This window comes from Camellia sinensis, chromosome 12 (assembly GCF_055761805.1).
Source record: "Camellia sinensis isolate YWXY chromosome 12, ASM5576180v1, whole genome shotgun sequence".
Lineage (NCBI taxonomy): Eukaryota > Viridiplantae > Streptophyta > Magnoliopsida > Ericales > Theaceae > Camellia > Camellia sinensis.
In genome coordinates, this window is record NC_138972.1 from 148,042,846 (window position 1) to 148,068,127 (window position 25,282).

Genomic DNA, 25,282 nt, shown 5'->3' on the forward strand with positions numbered 1-25,282 from the left:
TGGTTGTTAGTAAGTAAGCTTTGTTAATTTTTTAGCTATTATTTATTGACTTTCTAACTATTGTAAATTAATGATGTGTGTGATGATATAATATTTTTTATACTTATATTTATTGATTGAAAAAAAAAAAAAAAAATTGACAATAGGAAGCGCATGCTTTTCCTGTCATTTCAACTTCCTTCTTTATGCTCCATCTCACTCTTATTGGATAACCTAAGCTTTCATTTCTGTTATCGGCCTTATAACAGATCACCATTGCTTTAATGAGGTTGAAAGTTACCAAAGAGTTAGGCAAAAAGTGATTATATAAAGCCCAAATGATGAGAAAGTGAAGATAAAATGAGGGGATTTTTTTTTTATATTTAATTTTTGGATAATAAAGACATTTGGAATTTTTTATTCCGATTAGTCAATGAGTATACACTATTCTTCTATTTCATACGTATTAAATAATTATCGAGTATGATCTAAAAAAATAAATTTTATAAAATATCAACTCATAACCTTACTTTTTCTATGATGTATATCATAACTCAACTCAATTTGTCATTCTTTCTAAGATGTATATCATAATTTAACTCAATTTGTCACTCGAACAGAAAAAATATGCAATTCTCCCCTTGGTCTACATCATGTAGGGGTGACCTCTAAATTGACTCACCACATAAATGCATGATGACAATTATGAAAACATACAAAAAAATCTTTTGAAAATATTAGAGATCTTATGAAATTTCAAATCGTAATCTATGTTATTTTCTAATAAGTATGTTATACTATTCAACTTGTCACTCAAACAAAGAAATAGCCACTCAATCGAAAGCGATATATAACATAACTCTCTAGTCACCTCACTTTCCACACTTCATGAACATCCAAAACCACTTTCAAGTCTATTAGGACTCTTGGAACATAAACTATTGTTTAAACTAATAGCAAATGTTTTACCTCCAAATCGCAATACTATAAATCTAAAAAAATATTTAGAAAGCACATCTATAGATCACAATAATTTTAGATAAAATTCACATCATGCCAATTTTAAATTTATACTATAAAACTAATTCCAGAATAAATTTCATGACATATTCTTCACGGTCTATAGAATTTATCATCTTCAAAACCTATTATGCTTTTTGAAAGGTGACCCACCAGCTAATAATTATTGATTTCTGTTGTTAACTTGAGAAAACATTTCTTGTGTTTGAAATTATTAAAACATGAAAAACACTATTATTGCACTTCTTCATACGGCAAGTCGACTTGGATTTTGGTGAGCCTTTGTTTAGTAGTGCTCATGATTTAGATGAATATGTTGGAAACAAATCATTGAGAGTTTGTTTGAGATGCCATGCCGTATAGGCTATGAGTGTGATTGAAAACTATTAGGATCTCTGCTTAATCAATTTGGTGCACATGAACTTGATTTGACTTGGCTGATCGGTAGTTGGTTCTCAATTTTGATTTCACAGTCTCAACTTATAGGAATAATTTTGGTGAATCTAGGTTGTTTGACATGGTCATATATTGTTTTCTTTTTTCTTTTTATTGCAATACGAAGTTGGACTAATGAAAAAAATATTCATTTATCAGTTGTGCTATGGTCAACTTTTACTTTCACTAATGTATATATTACTTGATCAATTAAACAACACACTTTTCATCTCGTCATTTCAATATTAAAATAACACAAAATTAAATTATAATAGTATGTTTTATTGTCTTTTCTCATTCAATATACCACTTATACCATTACATTGTTGATTGAGTAGTTATCTTAATTCTTTTATTTATTTATTTTGTTTATTTGGATGGATTGTTGATTTTGGTTATTTGTGATTTCAACAGATTGTATAGTGTTTAATTATACTTTTCTATTACATTTTATTTTTATTTCAATAAAACAAACACTGAATTATTGTACAATGAAAATGGAAAATGGACATTGATGAGTATGGTTGACTTGGACGGACATCTGCTTTAGGCTCACCCAGTGGAAAAATTGTCCTGCAATCCACCAGGAGTTTTCTAGGAAAGGGCTGCACAAACTTACGGAAATGTCCTTTGTTTCAACTTCCTAGTCTTTTATTCATTATGGGGTGTTTGGAAAGTTTTCCTTTTAGTAAATTATTTTAGTTTTTGACTATTTTAACAAATTAAAATTTTTATATTTAAAAAGATAATTGAATTTTTTTGTAGTTGGATGTTATATTTATGAGAGAAAAAATAAAATAATTATGAATTTGATATGACATTTTTCTTTATTAATTATTTTAACTTATTTTGTCTTTTTATAAATTTTAGTCTTAAAAAAAGACTAAAATCACGTATTTTTAGCAATGCTAAATAATCACACCTACTTACACATTTGAACACATATCCACGTTGAGGAAAAAAATTTCAATACAACACTAATATCACATTACCCGTATCACTATTCAATATTTTATCAGTTATTTTTTCATATGTGTGACAAGCTAAGTATACTTAAAAAGTAAGATTAATCTTTAATAATTTTATTATTTATTAGTAATACCATATCATCAATATTACTGTTATATTAAATTTTTTTATATCAACATAGAGATTGTATGAATCTTACATACATGCATATGGAGCCCTACAAATTGAATTGAACTCACATCCTTAAAAACGGTTTGATTGTCATTCATTATACATAAGCTTTGGATCTCAATGACCCAGAGCCTTTGGAATCATCGATTATAATTTCGTGGAGATACATAATGAGGAACAGAAAGACCTAAAATAAATACATAAAAAATAAATAAATAAATAAACCGAAGAACTCAATTATTAGATAATTTTAATTATGATAATTATGGGTTTGGGGGCACTCCAACAAGTGGGTCTCTTGGAAGCCATGACGGGTAGATGGGCTACACAACAAAACCTTGACACGTGGATGACTACATCTCGATGATATAAGCATGAAGTATAATGATGCCCCCACATTATCAATCTATACTATATATATACTAAATTTTTTTAACGATTTAAAAAAAAAAAATCATGATATATTTGAAAACAAATAATATGGGCATCCTTCAATAAATAAATACCTAATGTGACAAAATTTTATTTTTTTGTATATTTTATATCTAATACAAATAAATTTAATTTATATTTATTCTATCATATAAAATATACACTCTGTTTGATGTAAACATTGTGACTTTTTTTTTTTTTTTTGGTCTGCAAAAAATCTTCTATAATTGTTAAAATTCTTCTCATTCATTCCTTGAAGCACTTAAATAAAAATTCAAAAACATTCTTGAATGAATTAATCAATGGTTATCAAATCAAAACCCACTCCTTCCATTTCACGTCATTTCTCTTTCTCTCTCTTCTTCTCTCTCTATAAATATCATCAATCCCACAAACCAAAACCTTCATTAACTCCATCGCCAACCCCATCATTCTCTTCTTCTTCTTCTTCTTCTTCTTCATTTTTGTATTCTTTACAAATATATAAATGGGCGATAAGAATGTGAACCTCCCACCTGGGTTCCGATTCTACCCAACCGATGAAGAGCTCGTCGTCCATTTCCTCCATCGTAAGGCCGCTCTCTTACCTTGCCATCCCGATGTCATCCCTGATCTCGATCTCTATCCTTATGATCCCTGGGATTTAGACGGTAAGCAAGCAGACTAATGTTATACATAAATAAATATTTTATACATTTTTCATATTAATAAATATAAGTGACACTCGTTACTGTCAAATAAAAATTTAGTATTTTGCTAAGCAAAATCACGTGTTATTGATAACAAAAATGCTTAAGGTCCCAAAAATTCTACCAAAAATTTTACCAAACGTCTCACATGGGTGGGACCCACATGGGACCCGCATTGTGTGGGTTCCACCCCATGTGAGACATTTGGTAAAACTTTTGGTAGAATATTTGGGGTCTCTAGCATTACTCTATTGATAATATGGTATTATTTGTTTTTCAATTAAGCATTTAATTAAAGCCTCTAATTTCTCACATTAATTTAATGTAGCCCTTCTATTATATTTTCTCCACTTTTGGTTATTAAATACAGTATATGAGACCAACTAAAAACATAAATTCATAAAATCAATCTTAAACCCGATATATTTTCTTTTAATATTAGAAAAAAAAAATGCATTAACAACCTTAAAAGATTAACAAAATAAATATCTTTAAGTCAACTCCCATATAATGTATTTGACAGTGAAAATGGACAGAATGTGAAATGCTACAATGAACTAATTAAGAAAGTTTATCACAAACCTAAATTTAAAATTGTTTTAAGTACACAATTGTTTATATATGTATAATGATATGAATATATTTGAGCTTGAAGGTAAAGCTATGGCGGAGGGGAACAAATGGTACTTCTTTAGCCGGAAAACACAAAACCGGGTTACCGGAAATGGGTATTGGAAGCCATTGGGATTGGATGAAGCCATATTCAGCAGTGGTGCTAGCAAGAAAGTTGCAGTTGGTATGAAGAAATATTATGTGTTCTACGTTGGAGAAGCTCCGGCCGGCGGGGCCAAAACGAACTGGATAATGCAGGAGTACCGGCTCTCAGACTCTGGTTCTAGTAGTAGTAGTAGTAGATCATCTAAAAGAAGAGGAAATCCAAAAATAGTAAGTACTGTGATTTAATCTTTGGCTATAGAAACTAGTCACAAAACTATATGAATATAATGGATAAGATTTTTTAAAAATTGATCCAACTAATAAGTTATATAAAATTTTATCTATTCATTTGTATTTTATTTTTTATATACCAACTTCTGATATGAATAATGAGTAATATATGATGGATTTTTTTTAATGCATTTTCAGGATTATAGTAAATGGGTAGTATGTCGAGTGTACGAACGCAACTGTGATGACGACGACAATGATGGGACGGAGCTTTCATGCTTGGATGAAGTTTTCTTAGCTTTGGATGATCTTGACGAAATTAGTCTACCAAATTAGATCTGATAAAAAATAGTTTAGTTAGTCAGAACTTATATTTCATTAGAAAGTTAAAGTTCGACTTGTCAGTTATAAATCTTCTCTCTCAATTTGAGAATTGTATTGCAATTTCGTGTATCCCAAAAGAAAAATGCAAAAGATCCAACAACATAGGATCTAAACTAGGCTTTTGTAGTGCCATCTTTTCATATGTAGCATTGCAGAGCACTAGTATTGTCTCAAGCAAAATGTTGTAATATATTCTATGACACTTCAAAAATGGGCATGTTATGTTTTGGATATTTATTTTAAAAATACATGTCGTTAATTATTCCAAAAATGTTTCTCAAAAAAGAAAAGAAAAAAATTATCCCAAAAATGAAAGATATAGACGAGATTTGTCTTAGGTGTAATCAACAACTTCTTAAATTAAATTTAAATCATAAATTTAAATTTTGAGTAATTTTGTTTTAATTTTTTAGCTTAAATATTTTTTTATATATTAAGCCTCGTTTGGAAAAATAAGATATCAGTTGAAAAATCATTACAAAAAATCAATTAAATAATTCTACTATTGTAAATATTTTTTTTATAAAAATTTAAGAAGTCAATTACTAAACGAATTCGAAATTATCAATTTTCATATGCAAATCAATTTAAGGCAACATAATGACACGTGTAACAAGGAAAAGCGATATAATACCATTCAAGCCAAGTCACATATTGTCCCCAAAAAAATGATAATAAAAGTATATAAAATTAAATAAATAAAAAATGAATTGGTGGTTACATACTTCATTCCAAACGTCAGCAGTTGGACCCTTATTCTTTTATAAACTATCAGCAGTTGGACCCTGTTGTTCGGAAATTTGTAGTCTACTTGTCCCTATATCCCAATTACGATTAAATTTTTTTGGAGAATTACATATCAGTTTATTTGATAAAAAATATTTACAGACATATAAGGTGTAGTAATTATTTTTTGTGTAAAACAAATACAACAAAAATTAGTATCTCAAAAGTATTATCACCTTTTGATAAATATTTTTCTTATATTCCATCGATTGGAAATTTTCCCAATTTTTTAAACATTCAAGCTGAATTTGAAGCTCATTTCCAGCCCAAATTATTTTATCAACATTTAAACTTAAATTTATTTTGAACGACTCACGTGGGGTTGGATTATCTAACTGAACAAACACACACACAAAATTTAATTGATTTTGTCTTAAATCAATCTCTTTTCTCATAGATCAAGTTAGATTTGGAAAGTTAGTTAAAAGTCACTTCTCAATTTTTAACTCACTTCTTTCTTTCGCAAAACAATCAAAAAAAGTCAAAAAATAACTTTTAATCATTTTCCCAAAATAACCTATATATATATGATATAAACTCCTCAAACAAAAATCAATGTATTGCATTTTCTTAAAAAATAAAAGAGAAATAGTATCTTTAAAAATTACAAAATAGAACATAATAAAAAAATTAATTTAAATTATACATATTTAACGATAGTAGTTGATTATATTGAAATAAAAAATTTAGTATTTTATATGCACATTTAACAATAGTATTGACTAATTTATGAACTTATATTCCATCAAATCCTAACTAAGATTCTTTGGACCTTCAAGTCCTATTAAAATTTTAATAGTCGGAATTACCTTTCAAATAATGATTGTTCATCATTTATGATTATCTATGAAGGAACATGATAATTTGATATTTATTTTGATTTTCAAAACTTTAAAATATCAACTTTTAAATTGGAAAAACTTTGTAAAAAAAATATGTGCAAAAAAAAAAAAAAAAAAACCCAGTCTTTTTTCATAAAAAAAAATAAATAAATAAATAAATAAATTGGATTGAAAGTGGAAATTTTATGTTTATAAAAGATCATGATGATAGAATATTGATGCACAAAATTTAAAAAAAAAAAAACACTTTAAAAATGAAAAAAACTGATAATGTTCTCAATTTTAAAACTGGAAAAAATGCTAATGTTTTCAATTTTATTGGCTAGTTAAATCAAACCAATAGATAAAAGACAAAAAGCTTAATCTCATACTTTGTTTTTTTTCCATCAGCTAGTGAAACAATTATCTAGAACATTACTATACAAAATTGATAATGTTCTTAGTTTTAAAAATTAGGAAAAACTAATAATATTCTCAGTTTTACTAAATAGGACTTATTTGTTCAAAAAATCTGAAATAGGATCTGAGTTATCATAACATTTATAAATAGAGTGATGATAGAGAGTACTAGAGTTGGAGCTCTAATGCCAACTCTAATGATGTGGCAATACATAAAAAAATAAAATAAAATAAATAAATAAATCACAAGCCAAAAATATCAAATCATAAGGTGGGCCCACCTCTGGAGCTCCTCATTTAGAGCCTTAAACATTTTTGTTATGAATAAGACTTTTAGATAATTAAAGCCTATATATAATTATAAATTAATAATAGAAATCGGGGTGTATAAAAGAGTTTCAACCCATGCTAACTCAAACCAATCAGTGCAATTTGAAATGACAAGCGGATTGAGTTGGGCAAGTTATATAAATTGACAAGTCGATTGATATATGGATTAAAATTTATCAATCCATCTACAAGCATGCCTAACCTGCTATATTTATGTACAAAATTATATTTCACCTCTCACTTACAATCTCTGCCTAACCATTGTTATACATTAATTGGATGACACTTATTCCTCATTTTCATCAAATGTTTTTTTCTTAATTTGATTGTTTAGTATATTAATTTTTTGAAATATAAGTTGAATAAGAACATGCATTTGATTAACTTGTGAGTTTTGTGTTGAGATTTGAAATAAATAGTCAGTTTTTTGGCTAAAATTGCATTAAAAAAAAATTATATGTTTATTGGTGTTCTTTTCTATTTTGTATTTCTAACCCTCCCAATCCACTTAAACCATTGATATGAAATCACCAAAATATTCGATCAACTTGCCTGTTTTGAGTATGGATGAATTGGTGGCATATTGAAAATTTCTCAATCTACCAATGGCGTTTGATTGATAATTTTCTCTCAAAACTAATCCAAATCGACTTGTGCACACCCTTATTGAGAACCCTTGAGGCCCTGGCCAAATTTAATTTGGATTAATAAATTTTAATTCAGATGCTGAATAAATTTAAAATTATACTGGCTAAATTTTAAAATTTTGCAAGCTTAACTCAGACTATTTTAGTTGAGATAGCCTAAGTTATACCCTTAATCCCAATACACTTCCAACCACACAATATAGAAAATCTCAAAACACAATTTCTGCGACCAAAAATATATTGGGTTTGGTAGGACTCATATATTGATGCTTTTCTATTTGGTTGGAGAGATACTCACCTTTGGAGGGATTGATGAGAGAGATAAAAACATGAGGCCATTGAGGCAGGTGGGGGTGAGGGAGTGGAGCCCATTGAGCACTGCAAGGGCATTGCTAAGGGGCCATTTGAGCATTCCTTGCTTACTAGTACAAAGTAGCTTTTCTAGCCCTTTTTATTTGTTTTTTTTTTGGGTCTACATTGATGGAATTTGTGTATTTGGTAGTTGTATACTTGTCTTACCTCACAAAGCAAAGTAACCAAACTTTCAAAAATAAAATTTAAAATGGGTGTGTGCTTAGAAAAGCATTGGGTCATGCATGATGCAAGCACTCATCCGGATCGGGTTAATATTACACCTCACACTCGGGTTTGGTCCCATAAACATTGGCCACTTTGTCCCATCGCAACATTTTAAAAAAATCAATGAAAATCTTATCCACTTTTTATAATCAATCAGTTTTTATATTTGATTCTCTTATTTGCCGCTTCTATGTTTTATTCCCTATTGAAAAAGTGGTCTTCAAATTTGGTGTTGTCAAGAACTTTAATTGTGGATTGAAAATAATTTTAAGTCACAGTATTGAATTGTTTTCTCTTACTTATCGGATTACAATAAATTTGTTTTACAGATACAATTAAACTTGATCTAAAAATAATCTCTGTACAACTACAACTACATAGACAAAAGTATATCAGAATTAACAAATTCATTTCAAGTGTTTCAAAAGAAGAATAAAAAAAATTTCAAAAATATTCAGTAATAATTTTAAAAACTCCATCAATTCATCTATTCTGTAATTTTTTCTATATCAATAGTAAAATTGAAACTCGTAAATCATACTAACCTTGAATTGTGTGCAATTTGATGTTGAATCAATTGGAGATTTTTCCACTCTAATTTAACATATTCATCATACATGAAGTAGTTGGGGTTGATATAGAAAGATTGTGAAGTCGGTACGTAATGGATCAAGGAAGTGGATAGAAGTCACCTCTACTCATCCAGACTCATGCCTAAACTGTCTTGTCATCCAAGTTGCTTCATGTTAATCTTCTTTCAAGGATAAATATGACAACAACAATGTTCTCACATCAACCATAGGCAAACTTTTAACTATTTTGTGTTCCAAAGTTTATCTTCCCCTTTTACTATCTATATCCTTATATCCTTTGATGGGTCTATAAAACCACCAATTGTAAGTCACCAAATGTCCCATCCCAACATTTTGTTAGGGAAGATCACCCCCCCCCCCCCCCCAACATTTTGTTAGGGAAGATCACCTATCCACCACCCCGCCCCCCCCTTCCCCCTCCCCCCTCCCCCCCACCACCACCACCACCACCACCACCACCACCAATTGTAAATCACCAAATGTCCCATCCCAACATTTTGTTAGGGAAGATCACCTATCCAACACCCCCCCCCCCTCTTTTCAAAAAAACAAAAACAAAAAAAAATCATGTTAATCAAAAACCAATAGTTACATGATTACCACATTTGCATTTTAAAATTTCAAAAAAAAAAACAAAAGATAATTTATTTTGAAAATTATATTTTCTTTAGAAGACAAATGTGATGAAATTTTATGACTACCGATCTCCAATCAACCTGATTTATTTCATAAATAAACTATTCCAAATCTTACGAATTAAACAATTTGAATCATTGAGATAAACCTGGTAGACCCACTGAGCTCAAATTACCTGTTTAGTTAGACCATTCAACTGTTGAGAAATGAATCCTTAACTCAAAAATACCCGTTATTCTGTTAGTTATTTGAAATGTTGTCAAATATTTCATATTTCAATATAATCAAAAATCAAATGACCAAAATGCCATAGAATGCATACATTGAGATCACTAGTAATAACTAGTCCTTAAACAAATTGGAATGTATGAAACAGTCTGAACTAGAACCCAAACTAGAGGATAAATGCAAAAGTTCATGAAATTTTAAAAAATAGTTATTATTTGTATGAAATTGAAAGAGAGTTGAAAATGGATAATTCCGTGATTAGAACGCAAACTTTGTTAATATTAATCCTTAAGCTACCTTAAATTAGTAACATAGGTCTCATAAAACTAAGGTTAATTGGATAAGAGTAATAAGTATACACTTACATGATAAGGTTAATTGGGAATAAATATTGAGTATAATCATGACACTATCTTACATGCTATTATTGACTAATAAAAAACTTCAAACGACTTTAAATAGACATTTTTTTAAATCTTTCACTGGTCCAATTATATAATCTCGGCTATTATGAGATTTTTCATTAGTTGATGATAGTATTTACTTATCAAGTGAATACGAGTGTAACAGAATATAGTAGTAGTATATATGAACAACCATATATACTTTATGGTTAAATTACACATTTTATCCTTAAATTACACTATAGTAAAGTCTTTTGTCGCCCCACTGTTTGCAAATTAAGTGATAGTTGAAATATGAGAGATCAAAGTGAAATTTGAAGGTAAAAAGTATAATTATCATACAAAAAGTGTTCAAAAGTGTTCAAGTGAGCACTTTTCACCCAAAATTTTAACTGTAATTGCTAAGAGGATTATATTGAAACATGAGTTGAAATCCAGAGAATTTAATCGTTGCAATTGAAGATGAATAACCAAAGTGAAATTCGGGTGAAATTTTGAAGATAAAAAAATATATATATGTGTAATTTATTCATGTTGGAGAAAATACCAGAAACTAAACTATATTATTGATAAATGATGCAAAGAAAATGAGATACAAATAGATCAGGCTGAGGCACGGATATCTCGTTTTCTTTAAGGAGATCAAGCCCACTACAGTAGGAAGAATCCAAATACCGATGCAGCAGTCACAACACTGTGACTTGTCCCCTCCAGGATACAACTGCCCGACCACTTGTCGTATGGTTCAGGCCAACTCTGCACAAGATGGTGAACCCAAAGCTCCACCAATAAAACACCCTTCTTGCTAGTAATCTCTCTTGTATAGAAAATAGTTGATCTATATAGATAGAAAATAGTAGACTATATATAGGCTATAAGGACCTTACAGTTACACCAAATATAATGACCATCACACAAGAAAATGGTTACACCAAAATAATGACCATTAACCAAGTTCATGAATTCTATTTAACCTCCATTTATGACCAAGAGGTTACCAAAGTAATAAAACCCCATTTATGAAAAAGATAAACCAATAAATAAATATAAGATATTAAAATAGTCCAACAATCCCCCACTCATTTTAATATCAACAAGGATAAAAATAAAAATAAGAGAGATTACCAAACAAAGATAGACTAGTATGCATTATGAAGGTGTGCTCTGCATTGAACCTTCATTAGTGAAACAGCAACCTCTACTCCAGAGTCAGTAGTGGTCTCAGACTTGAACTATGACTGCTTAGGGGAAATAAAGTATTACTGCTCACACATAATAGTTCAGGTGTTGACATGAGCTTTAATAGCCAGCACATTACGGCCTTGTGCTAATCCCAGTTTTCATGAGCATATTTGAGAATAAGCCTTGTTCTCATAGAAAGCGGCCCCACTTTCATGCTCACATAGGTGAAATCTGTCAAGGATGTTCCTGTAATTTACACACCCCACTCAACAAGAGCTACAGAATTTCATTAAGAGTATAAAAACTCAACCCTCCAACATTACAGGACAAATGCACTTACATCATAGGGATGAATAACAAAATATTAAAGAGTGCATTTTTACAACCACCATATGATTCGTTCTTTCCATTGAACCTAGTTACAGGATCTCTGGTCCCTAGGTTGGGTATCCTCATACATGGTTTTTGATTTTATAGGCTTCAAACCCATCCCCCTCGATGTATTCCAGACCCTATCTCTCGCCAAGGCCTTGGTTAATGGATCCGCAAGATTATCACAAGATCTTACATAATTCACAGTTATGATGCCATTACTCAAAAAGGATCTCACATTACTGTGTTTACTTCTAATAGGTCTGGATTTACCATTATAAAAATGATTGTTCACTCTACCAATAGCAGCAGTGCTATCACAACGAATTAACACAGGAGGAATTGGTTTTTCCCAAAAAGAAATTTCATGTAACAAATCTCTCAACCAATTCGCTTCCTCACATGCTGAAGCTAACGCTATAAGCTCAGCTTCCATTGTAGAATTAGCAATTATCGTCTGTTTTTTAGACTTCCAACATATAGCACCACCACCCAAGGTAAAAATAAAACCCGAGGTAGAGAGAGAATCACCTGACAAAGTGTTTCAATCGGCATCACTATATCCCTCAAGTACCGCAGGATACTTGTTATAAAACAAATCGTAATTTTTTGTTCCAAATAAATATCTCATAATTCTTCCCATGGCTAGCCAATGATCTCGACTTGGTTTGCTAGTAAACCTGCTAAGTACTCCAACAGCATATGCAATGTCAGGTCTAGTACAGTAAGTATCATATCTCAAACTACCAATCATGCTAGCATATTCCTTTTGCTTAATCACTTCTTTTTCATTTGTTACAACAGATAAGTGTATGCTTGCATCAAAATGAGTAGCAACATGTTTACAGTCTAGAAAATTATATTTCTTTAACATTTTCTCAACATAATGCGACTGATCAAGAAAAATGCCATCCTTAGTCTTGGTAATTTTAATTCCCAAAATAAAATTAGCTTCACCAAGATCTTTCATATCAAAGTGGCTATTAAGCATATTTTTAGTCTCATTTATAATATGCAAATTAGAGCCAAAGATAAGTAGATCATCCACATATAGACTAATAATCACATGTGCATTCTCACAAGTTTTATAATATATGCACTTATCACATTCATTAGTCTTATAGCCATTCTCAAGCATGCAGGAATCAAATTTCTCATGCCACTGTTTAGGAGCTTGTTTTAAACCATAAAGGGATTTAGTTAGCTTACACACTTTGCTTTCTTGGCCAGGCTCCACAAAGCCTTCAAGTTGGTCCATGTAAATCTCCTCATCTAGATCTCCATTTAAAAATGCTGTTTTTACATCCATTTGATGAATTTTTAAATCATGAATTGCAGCTACTGCAATCAACAGTCTAATGGATGTTACTCTAGTAACCGGAGAAAAAGTATCAAAGAAATCAAGATCAACTTGTTGCTTAAAACCTTTAGTGACAAGCCTCGTTTTATATTTATCTATAGTTCCATCCGGTTTAAGTTTTTTACGAAGGACCCATTTACACCCAATATTTACACCCAATAGTTTTACAACCTGGAGGTAAATCCACTAACTTCCATGTTTTATTTGAAAGTAGTGAGTCTATCTCATCATTTACAGCCTCTCTCCAGAAAATAGCATCAGGTGATGATAAAGCTTCTTGTACCGTATGAGGAATTTCTTCCACATTGTAAAGATAATAGTCAGGGCCAAAATCTTTTTCAATTCTAACTCGTTTACTTCTTCTTGGTTGGATTTGAAAATTTTCTTTTTCATGAAAAACTTGAGAAGGAGTAGAAGAGTTAGGCATAGATAAAATATTTTCAGATATTATTTGACCCCCACTATTTCTAGATTTGAAAGGAAATTTGTTTTCATGAAAAATAGCATCACCTGATTCAAAAATAATATTATTTTCCATATCAAAAAATCTATAAGCTGTACTATGCAACGCATACCCAAGAAAAGCATAAGTCGTAGCTCGTTCACCCAATTTAGGTCGTTTAGGATCTGCAAGCCTCACAAAAGCTAAACAACCCCAAACCCTCAAAAAACCTAGATTTGGTTTATGCCCCCGCCACAACTCATAAGGGACAATTTTAGTCTGTAAAGCTTTCCAAATTTTCTTTACGAAAGTGTAAGTGGTGTCATAGTAATAATCATAAAATTGATCAGCAAGTAAATTAAGAGATAAAAGCGACATTTATACTCATCTGTATTATAAGAAGCCACTTTTGCTTCATGTGCCTCATAGTCTTCATCATTCATCTCCTCGGTTGGTATTTTGTTCGGATTCTTTTCGGTAAGAACATATGCAACTTTCAAAAGGTTAAGGTAAAAAAGAACTTTTCCTTTCCACCTCTTAAAATGAACTCCTTTGAACTTGAAAGGTTTGTTGAGATCTCCAATTCCATCATTGGTTTTTTCTAGTACTTGTTCCATGGTTGATCTCCTTAAAATTGTTGGAGAAAATACCAGAAACTAAACTATATTATTGATAAATGATGCAAAGAAAATGAGATACAAATAGATCAGGCTGAGGCACGGATATCTCGTTTTCTTTAAGGAGATCAAGCCCACTGCGGTAGGAAGAATCCAAATACCGATGCAGCAGTCACAACACTGTGACTTGTCCCCTCCAGGATACAACAGCCCGACCACTTGTCGTATGGTTCAGGCCAACTCTGCACAAGATGGTGAACCCAAAGCTCCACCAATAAAACACCCTTCTTGCTAGTAATCTCTCTTGTATAGAAAATAGTTGATCTATATAGATAGAAAATAGTAGACTATATATAGGCTATAAGGACCTTACAGTTACACCAAAAATAATGACCATCACACAAGAAAATGGTTACACCAAAATAATGACCATTAACCAAGTTCATGAATTCTATTTAACTTCCATTTATGACCAAGAGGTTACCAAAGTAATAAAACCCCATTTATGAAAAAGATAAACCAATAAATAAATATAAGATATTAAAATGGTCCAACAATTCATACTTCAATCTTGTCTTATCCAACCATTTTATTCATTATAAATAAATAAAAAATGTCATTTTACTAGAGTGTCGTGAAGTTCCAATGAATCCAAATGATATTGTTTTTTGTTTGTGTTTATAATATTACTCTTTCATTGCTTAATTAGCTCGTAAGCACTGAACACAACTAATCATCCCACCCATACATAGTGCACATATATTTACTTATTTATTTATATACAAACAACGGCACATGCATGAAAGAGGGAGTTAGTGAAGCATGTGCATATGTGTAAGTGTACACTTTGAGCAAGTTAACTGTCAACAAAGGCAACTCTCCATATACATATATATATATATATAAACTTGGTTTTTTTTTTTTTTTTTTTTTTTTGCTTTGGACTTTTGCTTGGAACTACCAAACAAAATTGCAAGCCATTATGATTGCACAAGTCATGCCCTCTCATGGGCCAAACTCAACTATAGCTTGTTCATAAAGCTTTGTAGTTTCTTTGACAAAGACATAACATATGAGGGAGAGAGAGGAGAAGGTGCATGTTTGGCTTTATTGGAGAGAGGAAGGAATGTTTGGTATAGTTTTAGTTTACCATTTAAGGGATAAAAATTTAATTAAGTTAAATAAAGTTGATTATCGAAAGGTTAGTAGAGAGATTTCTTAAGCTCAAAGTTGATAATTAAAAAACACAAGTTATAAGTGCTCCCCAACTTCTAGATAATTATATTTTTTTTCAACTTATCTAAGTTATTTTTACTTTATAAGTTATAAGCTAAAGGTGCACCAAATATTTTAAGTCAAACTGTCAAATTTATAATAACAATTAATTTAAAAAATTAAAATACAAGTTTCACCAAAGAAGGTATTTTGGTTGTTGGTTTCAAATTATCAACTTTTAATTTATAAAAAAGTTATAACTATAAAGCGAATTCTCACATCACCCGAATATGAAAATAATGTGTAATATATAAGCGTAAGGGTACTCCAGCTCTAATACCATAATTATGTAACATAATATTAAATTCGAAGTACCCCTAACACTTGTGTATTATTTTCATATTTAGGTGATGTACAATTTCACGACATCAACCCATGCCAACCCTTTTCACTTGCTTATCTAGGATGATGATTTGTATGTTGGCAAAGAGAAACTAACAAGAATGATTGTTTGGGGGCAACATGTAGCTTTTGAGTAAAGCTAATTATGCTAATCCATGAACACATCCACATCAAAAAGTCAAAACAAAAGCCCAAAATGAGTCAAACCCCACTTGTTAGGTTAAAAAAAGTACAAGGAAGACATTAAAAATGAGATGGTATTCATGAGGGATGTATAACTTGTGGCTAAGTGGAGATACCACTTGGAGTACAATTTGACAAAGCTCAAGAAGTGAATTGTCGCCTCCCTTTTGTGTGCTTTTTGTGGTTTTTTTATTTTTGGGAGGAATTGTTGACCTTGCTTTTATGATAATTGGTGCAATGTAAAGTCACAATCAATTGTCAATTTGAAAATCCAAGAGAATTTTAATAAGTAGGCATCCCAAATATGATCTATCCACATTTCATTGCTTGGCCAAAACAAGGAAATTTAGTGCATGCCTATAATTCATTTTGTTCATTTTTTTCTTTTAAGAATAAATATCAGTAAACTCAATTTTAACATAATTATAATCTAAAAAACATAATTATATTGTACTCCATTGAAATATAAATTTCAAAACACATCAATTTACACCGTTGATCAAATAGATGAAAATGATAATATCATCATTTTTAAGCCTAAAATGAAAGTTTACCCTTCCTTATGTTTATGTCCGAATATCAAAATATTATTCGGTGCCGATGAGACACCTTGTGACACAAGTAACACACTAATCACAAACCATTATATCATCAGGTGTTATCAACAACAGGTCAGTGCAAAAACCAAAACACAAAAGAGAAGTCATTTGGGACAAATGTTCAGTGTTTACTAAACTACTAACACTTAGACAGGATATAAAAATCACATCAGAGACGGCACTAAAAAGTATAGTTTTAAACAGAATTTAATGGTATACGATTATTTTTTAAACACTCTAATTCAACTTGATAAATGTATATGCAATGCAATGCACTATAAGACTGTATAAAGAACTAAAATACACGAGCCCAGCTCATGATTGACTTAATTAAAATTCTTTTAAAATTGGCTCAAAAAAAAAAAAAAAACCAACAACAATCAAATCACCAACAACCAAACCAAACTTGAACGCATTTCTAAAACTTGTTAGTTCAAATCAAGTTTTAGCAACTCACTACTCAGCTCAACTCAACTCTGTAGATTTACAACCCTCCTAAAAAGTAGGTTTTATTGTTCCATTGAGAAGAAGAAAAAAAATTCCCCTACTTTTGGAACCAAAAATGCTGTTGTACAAGCAGCATCAACACCAGACTAGCTGCCACATTTTCAAGCTATGCCAACTTTATCTAGCCAAAACCAAAATAGTTCTGGACTGGACTTACATATGAAATGTTTACATTATGCAATTTCAATTTTAAGGACACAAAGAACTAATGTAAAGCTCTATGAATTCTCCCTAGCCACCATGTGAAAGAAAGCACGCTCAATTTTCCGTACAGGAAATTCACTATGAAATTGTTCATTTCGATACCAAATGATTAATACCCAAGAAGTAACCTCCCACAATCACGAATGATGCAATTCCACTTCGAGCCATCCGCAAACCAATGCCACGAAACAAAATATTCCTATCCGCAGGGTGGATTCCTGTAAGTCGCTCAAACCTCTTCCCCGGTAGCCTCCATTTGAGAAGCCTCCTCTCCATGGATATATACTGCAGTAAACAATCCAAATAATGATCATGGAAATGCAATGTATAGTTATGAGCAACCTGTACATTTTTTTTATTTTTTATTTTTTATTTTTTGATTGGCAAAAAAGGAGACTAATATTAATAAAGGAAAGGATTACAAGAGAACAGGAACACAAGAATTTCTCCAAATAAGAAAAAAGAAAACTAAACAAAGTTCCAAGTTACATGTCACACACTGCCCTCTAACCCCTAGAAATCAAAAGGGATAACCCCCCAAAAAGTGAAGAAATCGAAGCCCAAAAAAAGTAACAAACTCTATTCCACAAGACATTAACATCCTCTGTCGTGCATCCATGCATTCTTGCATTTTGCTCCAACCCAATAACTCGAAAAATTGCACAAAAGAAGCAGTCTCACAGCACTAATATTTAGGGAAACAAAGGGCAACATTTATGACCAAAAAAAAAAAAAAAAAGATACCATTATTTATAAGCATAAAATGAATCAAAGCTTGCTCCACCAGGGACCACCGTTACTCTCTTCTCAAATTAGGATAAACTCTTCAGGCTTGGACATTTTTATTTTTCACTGGACTATGCGATGGAACTTGAACCCTGGCGTCCACCCCTTAGTAGCACAAATAACATGGTTACACAAGACAATGATTTGCATAGCTCTGACTATGCCTCTCCTTTTTTTTTGGTTCCTTTTTTGGGGCTAGGCCATACCATTCATAAGACACATTGTTCCAGATGTACCTTGTGCTTTGCATAAAATGTCTCATTCATGATATAGCTTCCAAAATATATATGCCACAACTCCCACACCCTTAAAGACGCAACTGGGGAGTTGGGGAAAAATTTCAACTTCTCAGTCTATTACTGAAATAGGATTTGGACATCAAATACATAATACTAAGGCCAAGTTTGGCATCCTTCAAAAAATCTAAAAAGTCAAAAAGTCACTATCTTATTTGAGTTACATCATCTTATTTAAGTCACATCACATCTCTAACACATCACTTCAAACCCAACCCAAATCCAACCCATATTTCATAAAAAGTCAAAAAGTGCACTTATTTAGTCTTCCCAAACTTGGCCTAATTTAGCAAAAATAAGAGTTCTCCTGTAGATACCCAAGTACAGCTGTTCATAAAGATTCCATTGAAGGGACCCTATGGTAAACCTAAACATGGCCTAAACTACTAACAGAATTGATCATAGTTGTGAAGTGACCAAATTGTAAATGAATTTAAATTCCCACAACCTTTTATACTATGTTTGTATGTCATAATTTTAGAATTCACACTTTCATTCCACTTCTAAATTGACCAAGTTCAGTTCAAAGTTGAAGTTTCAAATGAATACTGAATAATTTGCCATGAGGCATCCTTCAGATATCAGTTCTACATTTTGCCTTGATGTTGATGGAGAAAAGCTACCATTAACCAGAATTGGATGCATCATGCAACTTGTGATGACAAGAATTCTAGAGTTCATGAAGAAAATAAAACACAATTGTGTGACAACATTGTGGTCGACCCAGACAGCAGTTATTGACTACAAATGGAATCGGACTTCATTCTGATGAAAAGACACTGAGGTTGAAAGTACAATTTATACAAACAACCAAGATCCTAACATATACAGTTAACTAAAGATAATTTAATGCATGTCTTTCTCATACAAGTAAAATACCTTGGGCAGCACAATACATTGTGATCTACTTTTTGCAGTGTCAAAACAATGAGATGCAGCGGCAGCAACTGATCCAGAAAAACCAGCTGCAAGACTAACAGCAAGAGGAGACAATGGACCAATTTCTTCATCAGACCTGCTTAAAAACAAGCACATTTTGAAGAAAGTATATATATATATATATATAGAGAGAGAGAGAGAGGGAACAGTAAAAAGAGACTAATACTTCACGTGCTGTGCCAACAAATTATTGTACATCCATGAGTTATAAAACTACATAAATAGATAGATTTTAGCCAGGAACACTCGTTTTTCAATGATCTAATGCTCTACCATTACAAGGATATTACAGAATTAGCTTGCTCAGGATAAGAATTTAAACAAACAATTGCTCAAACAACATGAAAACAGACTGAGGCACTATAATAAGTGGTATTCATCAGAAATTCACAAGCAAGAGCATAGAAAAAAAAATAATAAAATAGCAATTAAGGAATTTCAAGACGAGAAAACAGAACACCTCTAAGTCACAACCTAACCCACATCCCTAATTGAAAACAGCATGGAGAAAGAAATGACAGACACAAAATCTAACTATAGCATTACACTTACACTAAAACAATACCAGGGATGAACAATTTTTTCTTTACGGTTGAACAAAGATGATAATGTGAAGGAAAAGGGCTATTGTAACAACAAAATGAAAATAAATAAAGGTCCTGCAACCAGGAAGTTCATAGCATAAAAGGCACAATAAGGTCTTGTAATAACACTTGTAGAGGACTAACAATGAGTAGTTACCAAAAGATACAAATGTGAAGGGGAAGAAATTAAAATAGTTAGATAGACACAAGTTTTGACAGCAACCCCCTAACTCCTCACAAGTACAAATAAGGCTAAGCACAACAAGTATCATGCAATAAAATCTCATTGGGCAGACTACTGAGGGGTGCATGCTAAAACCTGGGTGAAGGATCCATATCAACTGCTTTCCAGTCAAGCATTGCTCGATGTAAAAATTGCCAGCTTGAAAAGAATATGCCACCAAAAATGGAGTCCCGAACTACTCCTGACCGGAGATCTCTCCATAAAGCACCCCATCCTTCCAAAGAGATGATGTCTAATGGCCTTCTAACATCGCAGACAGAAGGTGGCCTGCCAGATCCAGTCATCATCCATGGGTACTCTTTTAGGCCACCAATTATATTAGGATGCTTGGAGGTAAGAGTGGACAAAAGGCTAACAGAGTGGTTCAATGTCCTCATGTCAGGTGAATATCCAGGTAATAGTCTTGCAAGCAAAGGTGAAACAGCAGTCCTTGCTGTAACAGTGTCAGAACTCGGAATGCGAGAAGCCGAATTCACCTGTGCACGAAGTTTAATAAGTTCAAATGGAGAGCTTACAACTGATTCCACAGCACCAGCTGCAATTCCTGCCATAAAGGCCTCAGAGACATGCACATAATTGTCTTCTCGACCATCTGCAAGGACAATATGCATATTACCACTTAAGGGGTTGAAAACGAAAGGTTGAATGTTTAGCAAGAGACCAATCAACTATCCTTATTAATTGGATGTTCAGCAAATGTATATCCACTATCCCTATAAAAATGCAGTAAGTCATTCATGCAACAAAGTCAAAATATGGCTTCCTACTCTCACAATGCACAAACACACCCACACCACGTACACATACACGCACATCCACACAACAGGGAATGTCCAATAACTAATGGATGAACAACTTACAATTCCATTTAAATTTGACTATCCTAATTATCTATACAATTATCTCTGTAGTTATTCCTGTCTTGGTAATTGTCTCTCCACTCTCTCTGAACCATGTCATTCTCTTGCTTGCTACCTTAAAATTACCTATCCCCTCAAAGGAAAATGGATTTAAATTGAACAACCCAACTCAACAAACCCATTAATTTTCCAAGTACATATTCACCAAACACTAAGCAAACTATTCGAGCTTCCATGTGCGTGAATGTGGATTCGGTCTCTATCCAATTTAACCCTCCTAAGCTCCCAGCACCCTCGATTATTGAGAACCAACACTCGGGACAAGTAGAATTCAAATTATTTTGCAAAATATTTAAAGAATAAGTGCCTGTCATTTCAGTTTAGAACCTTTCCTCCTTATTTTTCCCCTAGGTTTGCTCATCTAACGAAACAGATTAAGAACAAACACAATAACTTCTAACTGCACATAGAATGAAGAATATACCTTTATAAAAAGCTGTCAAAATTTCATAAGTACCAAAGCGAGCGCCAGCACCTAAAATCCTTCCCAACATTAACCACCCAAAACCACTGTACAAACCTACAATGTTCATTGAAGAGAATATTCATTTAACTAGCAGTAATAAACAAGAATCATAAATAACTTAAGCTCACATGTAGCTGTTAACCTTATCTACATGACTCATTGCACTAATGGAAGCTCAAGCAAGACAATAAGTTAATCGAATTACCTGCATGTCCTGATAAAGTTTTAACTCTATCAAGAACCTGAGCTGTAGTCAGCTGTTTATTAGAAACTGACCCTACCTGTTATTTTCTCCACCACAACAAATAAGCATCAATATTAGAAACAGATAGTCATATGCTAACAAACAGTTCCAAAATCAACACCAACATGCATACGCACACACATATGAGCATACAAATGCAGACAGAGGTTGGTTTCAAACTTCGAACCTGTATAAGGACTTTGATAGTATCAAGAGGGTAAGTGAGGGCAGTGCCCAATGTGACTGAACCTGCAGCAGCAACTGCATGTGTAGCAAACATCTGGTTCTTCATCAGTTCTTCCATCTGAAAGATTTGCACAAATGTCAAAAACAACTAGGCAGTCCACAACCTGAAACTGAAGTTCTGAAGAGTCTTTATATCAGATTCAAACAGTTTTTTGGAGATCCAATTTCTTCTATCTTCATATGGTTACAAAAAAGTACCCTCAAACCTCAATGCATACATTGAGCACTCACAATATGTAAAGACAGAAAAAAATATATTAATCATAATTCTCAATGTGTGTGCATCCAACATGCTTCCAACTACATATGCTTAAAATTTAGCTCTATATGAATTTGCAATTACATGGTAAATATGAAGAGATACCGGGTCTGACCAGATTTTATAAAAGACGGAATATAGGAATTACAGCTGTGCAAGTGAACCACACTGAAAATAGATTTGGAGCTTAAATTCTATAGTTGGAATTTGGTGTAGTTTTCAACAGTTGGTAATCGCTAAAAACAAAGAGAATCAAACTACCAATCATGTCAAAATGATGTGGCAACATCATGAAAAGCCCGAAACAGATTATACCTGTGATATATCTCTAGTTTCAATATAGTCATGTAGCTTCAATTTTACCAATTTCATCCATTAATTTATTACATTGGGTCAATTTAGTCCAATTTATAACCTATATTAAGAAATTGGATAGATATCAAACAAAAAATGGCCCATTCAAAAGGGACTGAATCATTTCAAATTGGACATAAATCCCAGTTCACTTTGAAAGGGTGAATGAACTATTTTACTCCTTTGTTTCAGTCTAAAATTCAAGGGATTGTTATTAATTGGATTGAAACAACACAATATGAAAAATTTAAGAGTAAAACTAAAACTGATGCATTTTGAACTATAAGGACCCCCCCCCCCCCCCCCAAAAAAAAAAAAAAAAAAAAAAAAAGGTGTGTGGACTTGCAATTTGGTGCAAGGGAGAAAGGGTAGCTAATGGGTAGGAAAAATGGGAAAAACAAAATATTGAAAAAGAAAGGTAGTAGCCGATATGGGTACAAGAGTAACTGAATGGGCATGAACAAATAAAGTACAAAGTTGGGATTTTATCAAACAGTTGGTGGGCTAGGCTTGTGATCAGTTGTCGCACACATTGACATAGTAGGACTAGGACAAAATTGCGAAACACAATGTATGAATACGAAAACAAATACTCGTTGAACTCAAGTATGAGAGAGAGAGAGAGAGAGAGAGAGAGAGAGAGAGAGAGAGAGAGAGGTGCCTGGTCACCTGAAATGGACGAATCTGCCGTGAATGGCAGAGAACGAGTCTCCACCACTGCTATCTGACCTCCCTGTGAATCGCAACTTCTTCTTCGTCTTCTCTCTCTCTCTCTCTCTCTCTCGCGATGGTGGAGGAGACGCAGCGGCGGAGGAGGGGCTCGCGGTGGTTGGAGATGGTGGTTCTTATCCCTCTCCTTCTTCTTCTTCTTTCAAATCTGAAAACCCTAGGTTTTCATCTCTCTTCTCTCTCTATCTCTAGCACTGGATGGGGCGGGAAGTTGGGTCGCGACGGCGGTGGGGAACGCAGATGAAGGGGCAGTTGCGGCGGTGGGGACGCATGTATCATTCGAATTTTTATTTTTATTTTTATTGGAGTATAATAAAATTTAAAAATTCAAAATATTACACTTACATTTTTCTAAATTTTTTTTTTTTTTTGGATAAGTAAGTCATATTATAACCAAAAAAAGAAAAATATACAATGAAGTTCAACACACAGCTTTTGATGGGAGCACAAAATAAACAAAATAAACTACTCCATCAAAAACAAACTGAGCTTATAGAAAATAAGCACAACATTCCCAACAAACACAAGGATTCAGAATTTCCTTCTAGCATTCTTCAAGTCATGAAGTTTCGCTTTAAGTTTTATTCTGTTATCCTCTTTTGAAGTCTCCCCATAACTAGGATCATTTGGAGATGGACTCCCTCTATTTCTCAACTCTTGACTTGAATCTTCATTTCCTAACTCGTCCATATCACACGATTCAAGGACATCAAAGGCATTAGATGTTGAGGGGATAGAAGACTGCATCTCTCTCACTTTGTTGATCAATGGCGTTGAACCTTGCCCACCATCTCTCCCCTTTTTCTTCACCACTTCCCATTTAGTCAGAATTTGTGTTTTAGTGTCCTTGACTCTCCACTCATGTTTGAAGGATGGAGGGTTCAAAGACTTGGCTTTTGAGGGCACAAATTAGTGGTATGGCCAAAAGTCTTACAACCATCACACCTTTGGGGCTTCCATGGTACCTCAACTTGAATCTCATATGGGTCACCATAACCAAGATTTATTTTGAAAGACTTAGGGATCTCTTTATTTGCTGGCACTTCAATACAAATTCTCGCAAACGTAAGTCTGCTTCTCTTGAAAGTTGGCTCATCCAAATAAAGAGGAGTTCCCAAGATGCTAGCTATGTAACCCAAACCCTCTTCACTCCAAAGTTCCAAAGGAACATTGTACAACTTCACCCACAATGGCACACTTGAAAATTCACACTTTGTTAGTTTTAGTCCAGGTTGCCATTTTTTAATAACAATTAATCTAGCCCCAACATAATAGGGGCCATCTTCCAAGATTGTGTCCATAGCCTCTTCACTTTTTACTTTAAAAATAAAAAAACCATTGTCAATGGAGACCACGTCCTCAAGCAAATTTCCCCAAAGTTTCTCCGCCCAAGTTTTCACATAATGGAAAGAGAATCTTTTATCAATGAAGTATCCAACCAAAGCATTGTCCCAATGAGAAAAGCCTTTTTTTGAGATCTCAATAAGGACATTGTAAATGCCATCTACTTGGTTCTCAATCTTATGGGCACCTATTTTATACTTCAATTTTGACACCTTGTTAATCTCTTCTTTAATTAAAGAGCTCCCAACTTGTAGAGGTTTACCTGATATAGCAAGTGTATCCAGACCTTCACTACCATCTTTCATATGTAGATCAAC

General features: G+C 32.7%; 2 protein-coding genes across 2 annotated transcripts; one reads left to right on the top strand and one right to left on the bottom strand.

The window, feature by feature from the left end:
• Positions 1–1,523: 1,523 nt before the first annotated feature.
• Positions 1,524–5,238, top strand: LOC114314066 (NAC domain-containing protein 104). Its single transcript, XM_028260501.2, has 3 exons — positions 1,524–3,656; positions 4,351–4,640; positions 4,842–5,238. Exons 1-3 carry the CDS (start codon positions 3,494–3,496, stop codon positions 4,977–4,979), a joined length of 591 nt encoding a protein of 196 aa, XP_028116302.2. The 5' UTR covers positions 1,524–3,493; the 3' UTR covers positions 4,980–5,238.
• A 12,011-nt stretch (positions 5,239–17,249) lies between these two features.
• LOC114312980 (Mitochondrial substrate carrier family protein) lies at positions 17,250–23,811 on the bottom strand. The gene is made up of 7 exons (XM_028259293.2): positions 23,562–23,811; positions 22,221–22,337; positions 21,995–22,070; positions 21,748–21,843; positions 20,479–20,995; positions 19,516–19,651; positions 17,250–17,839 (listed from the first exon to the last, which is right to left on the bottom strand). Exons 2-7 carry the CDS (start codon positions 22,335–22,337, stop codon positions 17,645–17,647), a joined length of 1,137 nt encoding a protein of 378 aa, XP_028115094.1. The 5' UTR covers positions 23,562–23,811; the 3' UTR covers positions 17,250–17,644.
• Positions 23,812–25,282: the final 1,471 nt, after the last annotated feature.

What these genes read in the sequence shown, in the direction of transcription:
- LOC114314066 (XM_028260501.2), top strand. Translation starts at nt 3,494, where the DNA reads ATGGGCGATAAGAATGTGAACCTCCCACCTGGGTTCCGATTCTACCCA. An exon ending in TGATCCCTGGGATTTAGACG is followed by an intron (nt 3,657 to 4,350) that starts GTAAGCAAGCAG and finishes TTGAGCTTGAAG; the next exon opens with GTAAAGCTATGGCGGAGGGG. An exon ending in GAAGAGGAAATCCAAAAATA is followed by an intron (nt 4,641 to 4,841) that starts GTAAGTACTGTG and finishes ATGCATTTTCAG; the next exon opens with GATTATAGTAAATGGGTAGT.
- LOC114312980 (XM_028259293.2), bottom strand. Translation starts at nt 22,337, where the DNA reads ATGGAAGAACTGATGAAGAACCAGATGTTTGCTACACATGCAGTTGCT. An exon ending in AACTTTATCAGGACATGCAG is followed by an intron (nt 21,844 to 21,994) that starts GTAATTCGATTA and finishes TGAACATTGTAG; the next exon opens with GTTTGTACAGTGGTTTTGGG. An exon ending in GATATGGATCCTTCACCCAG is followed by an intron (nt 19,652 to 20,478) that starts GTTTTAGCATGC and finishes GTTTTTAAGCAG; the next exon opens with GTCTGATGAAGAAATTGGTC.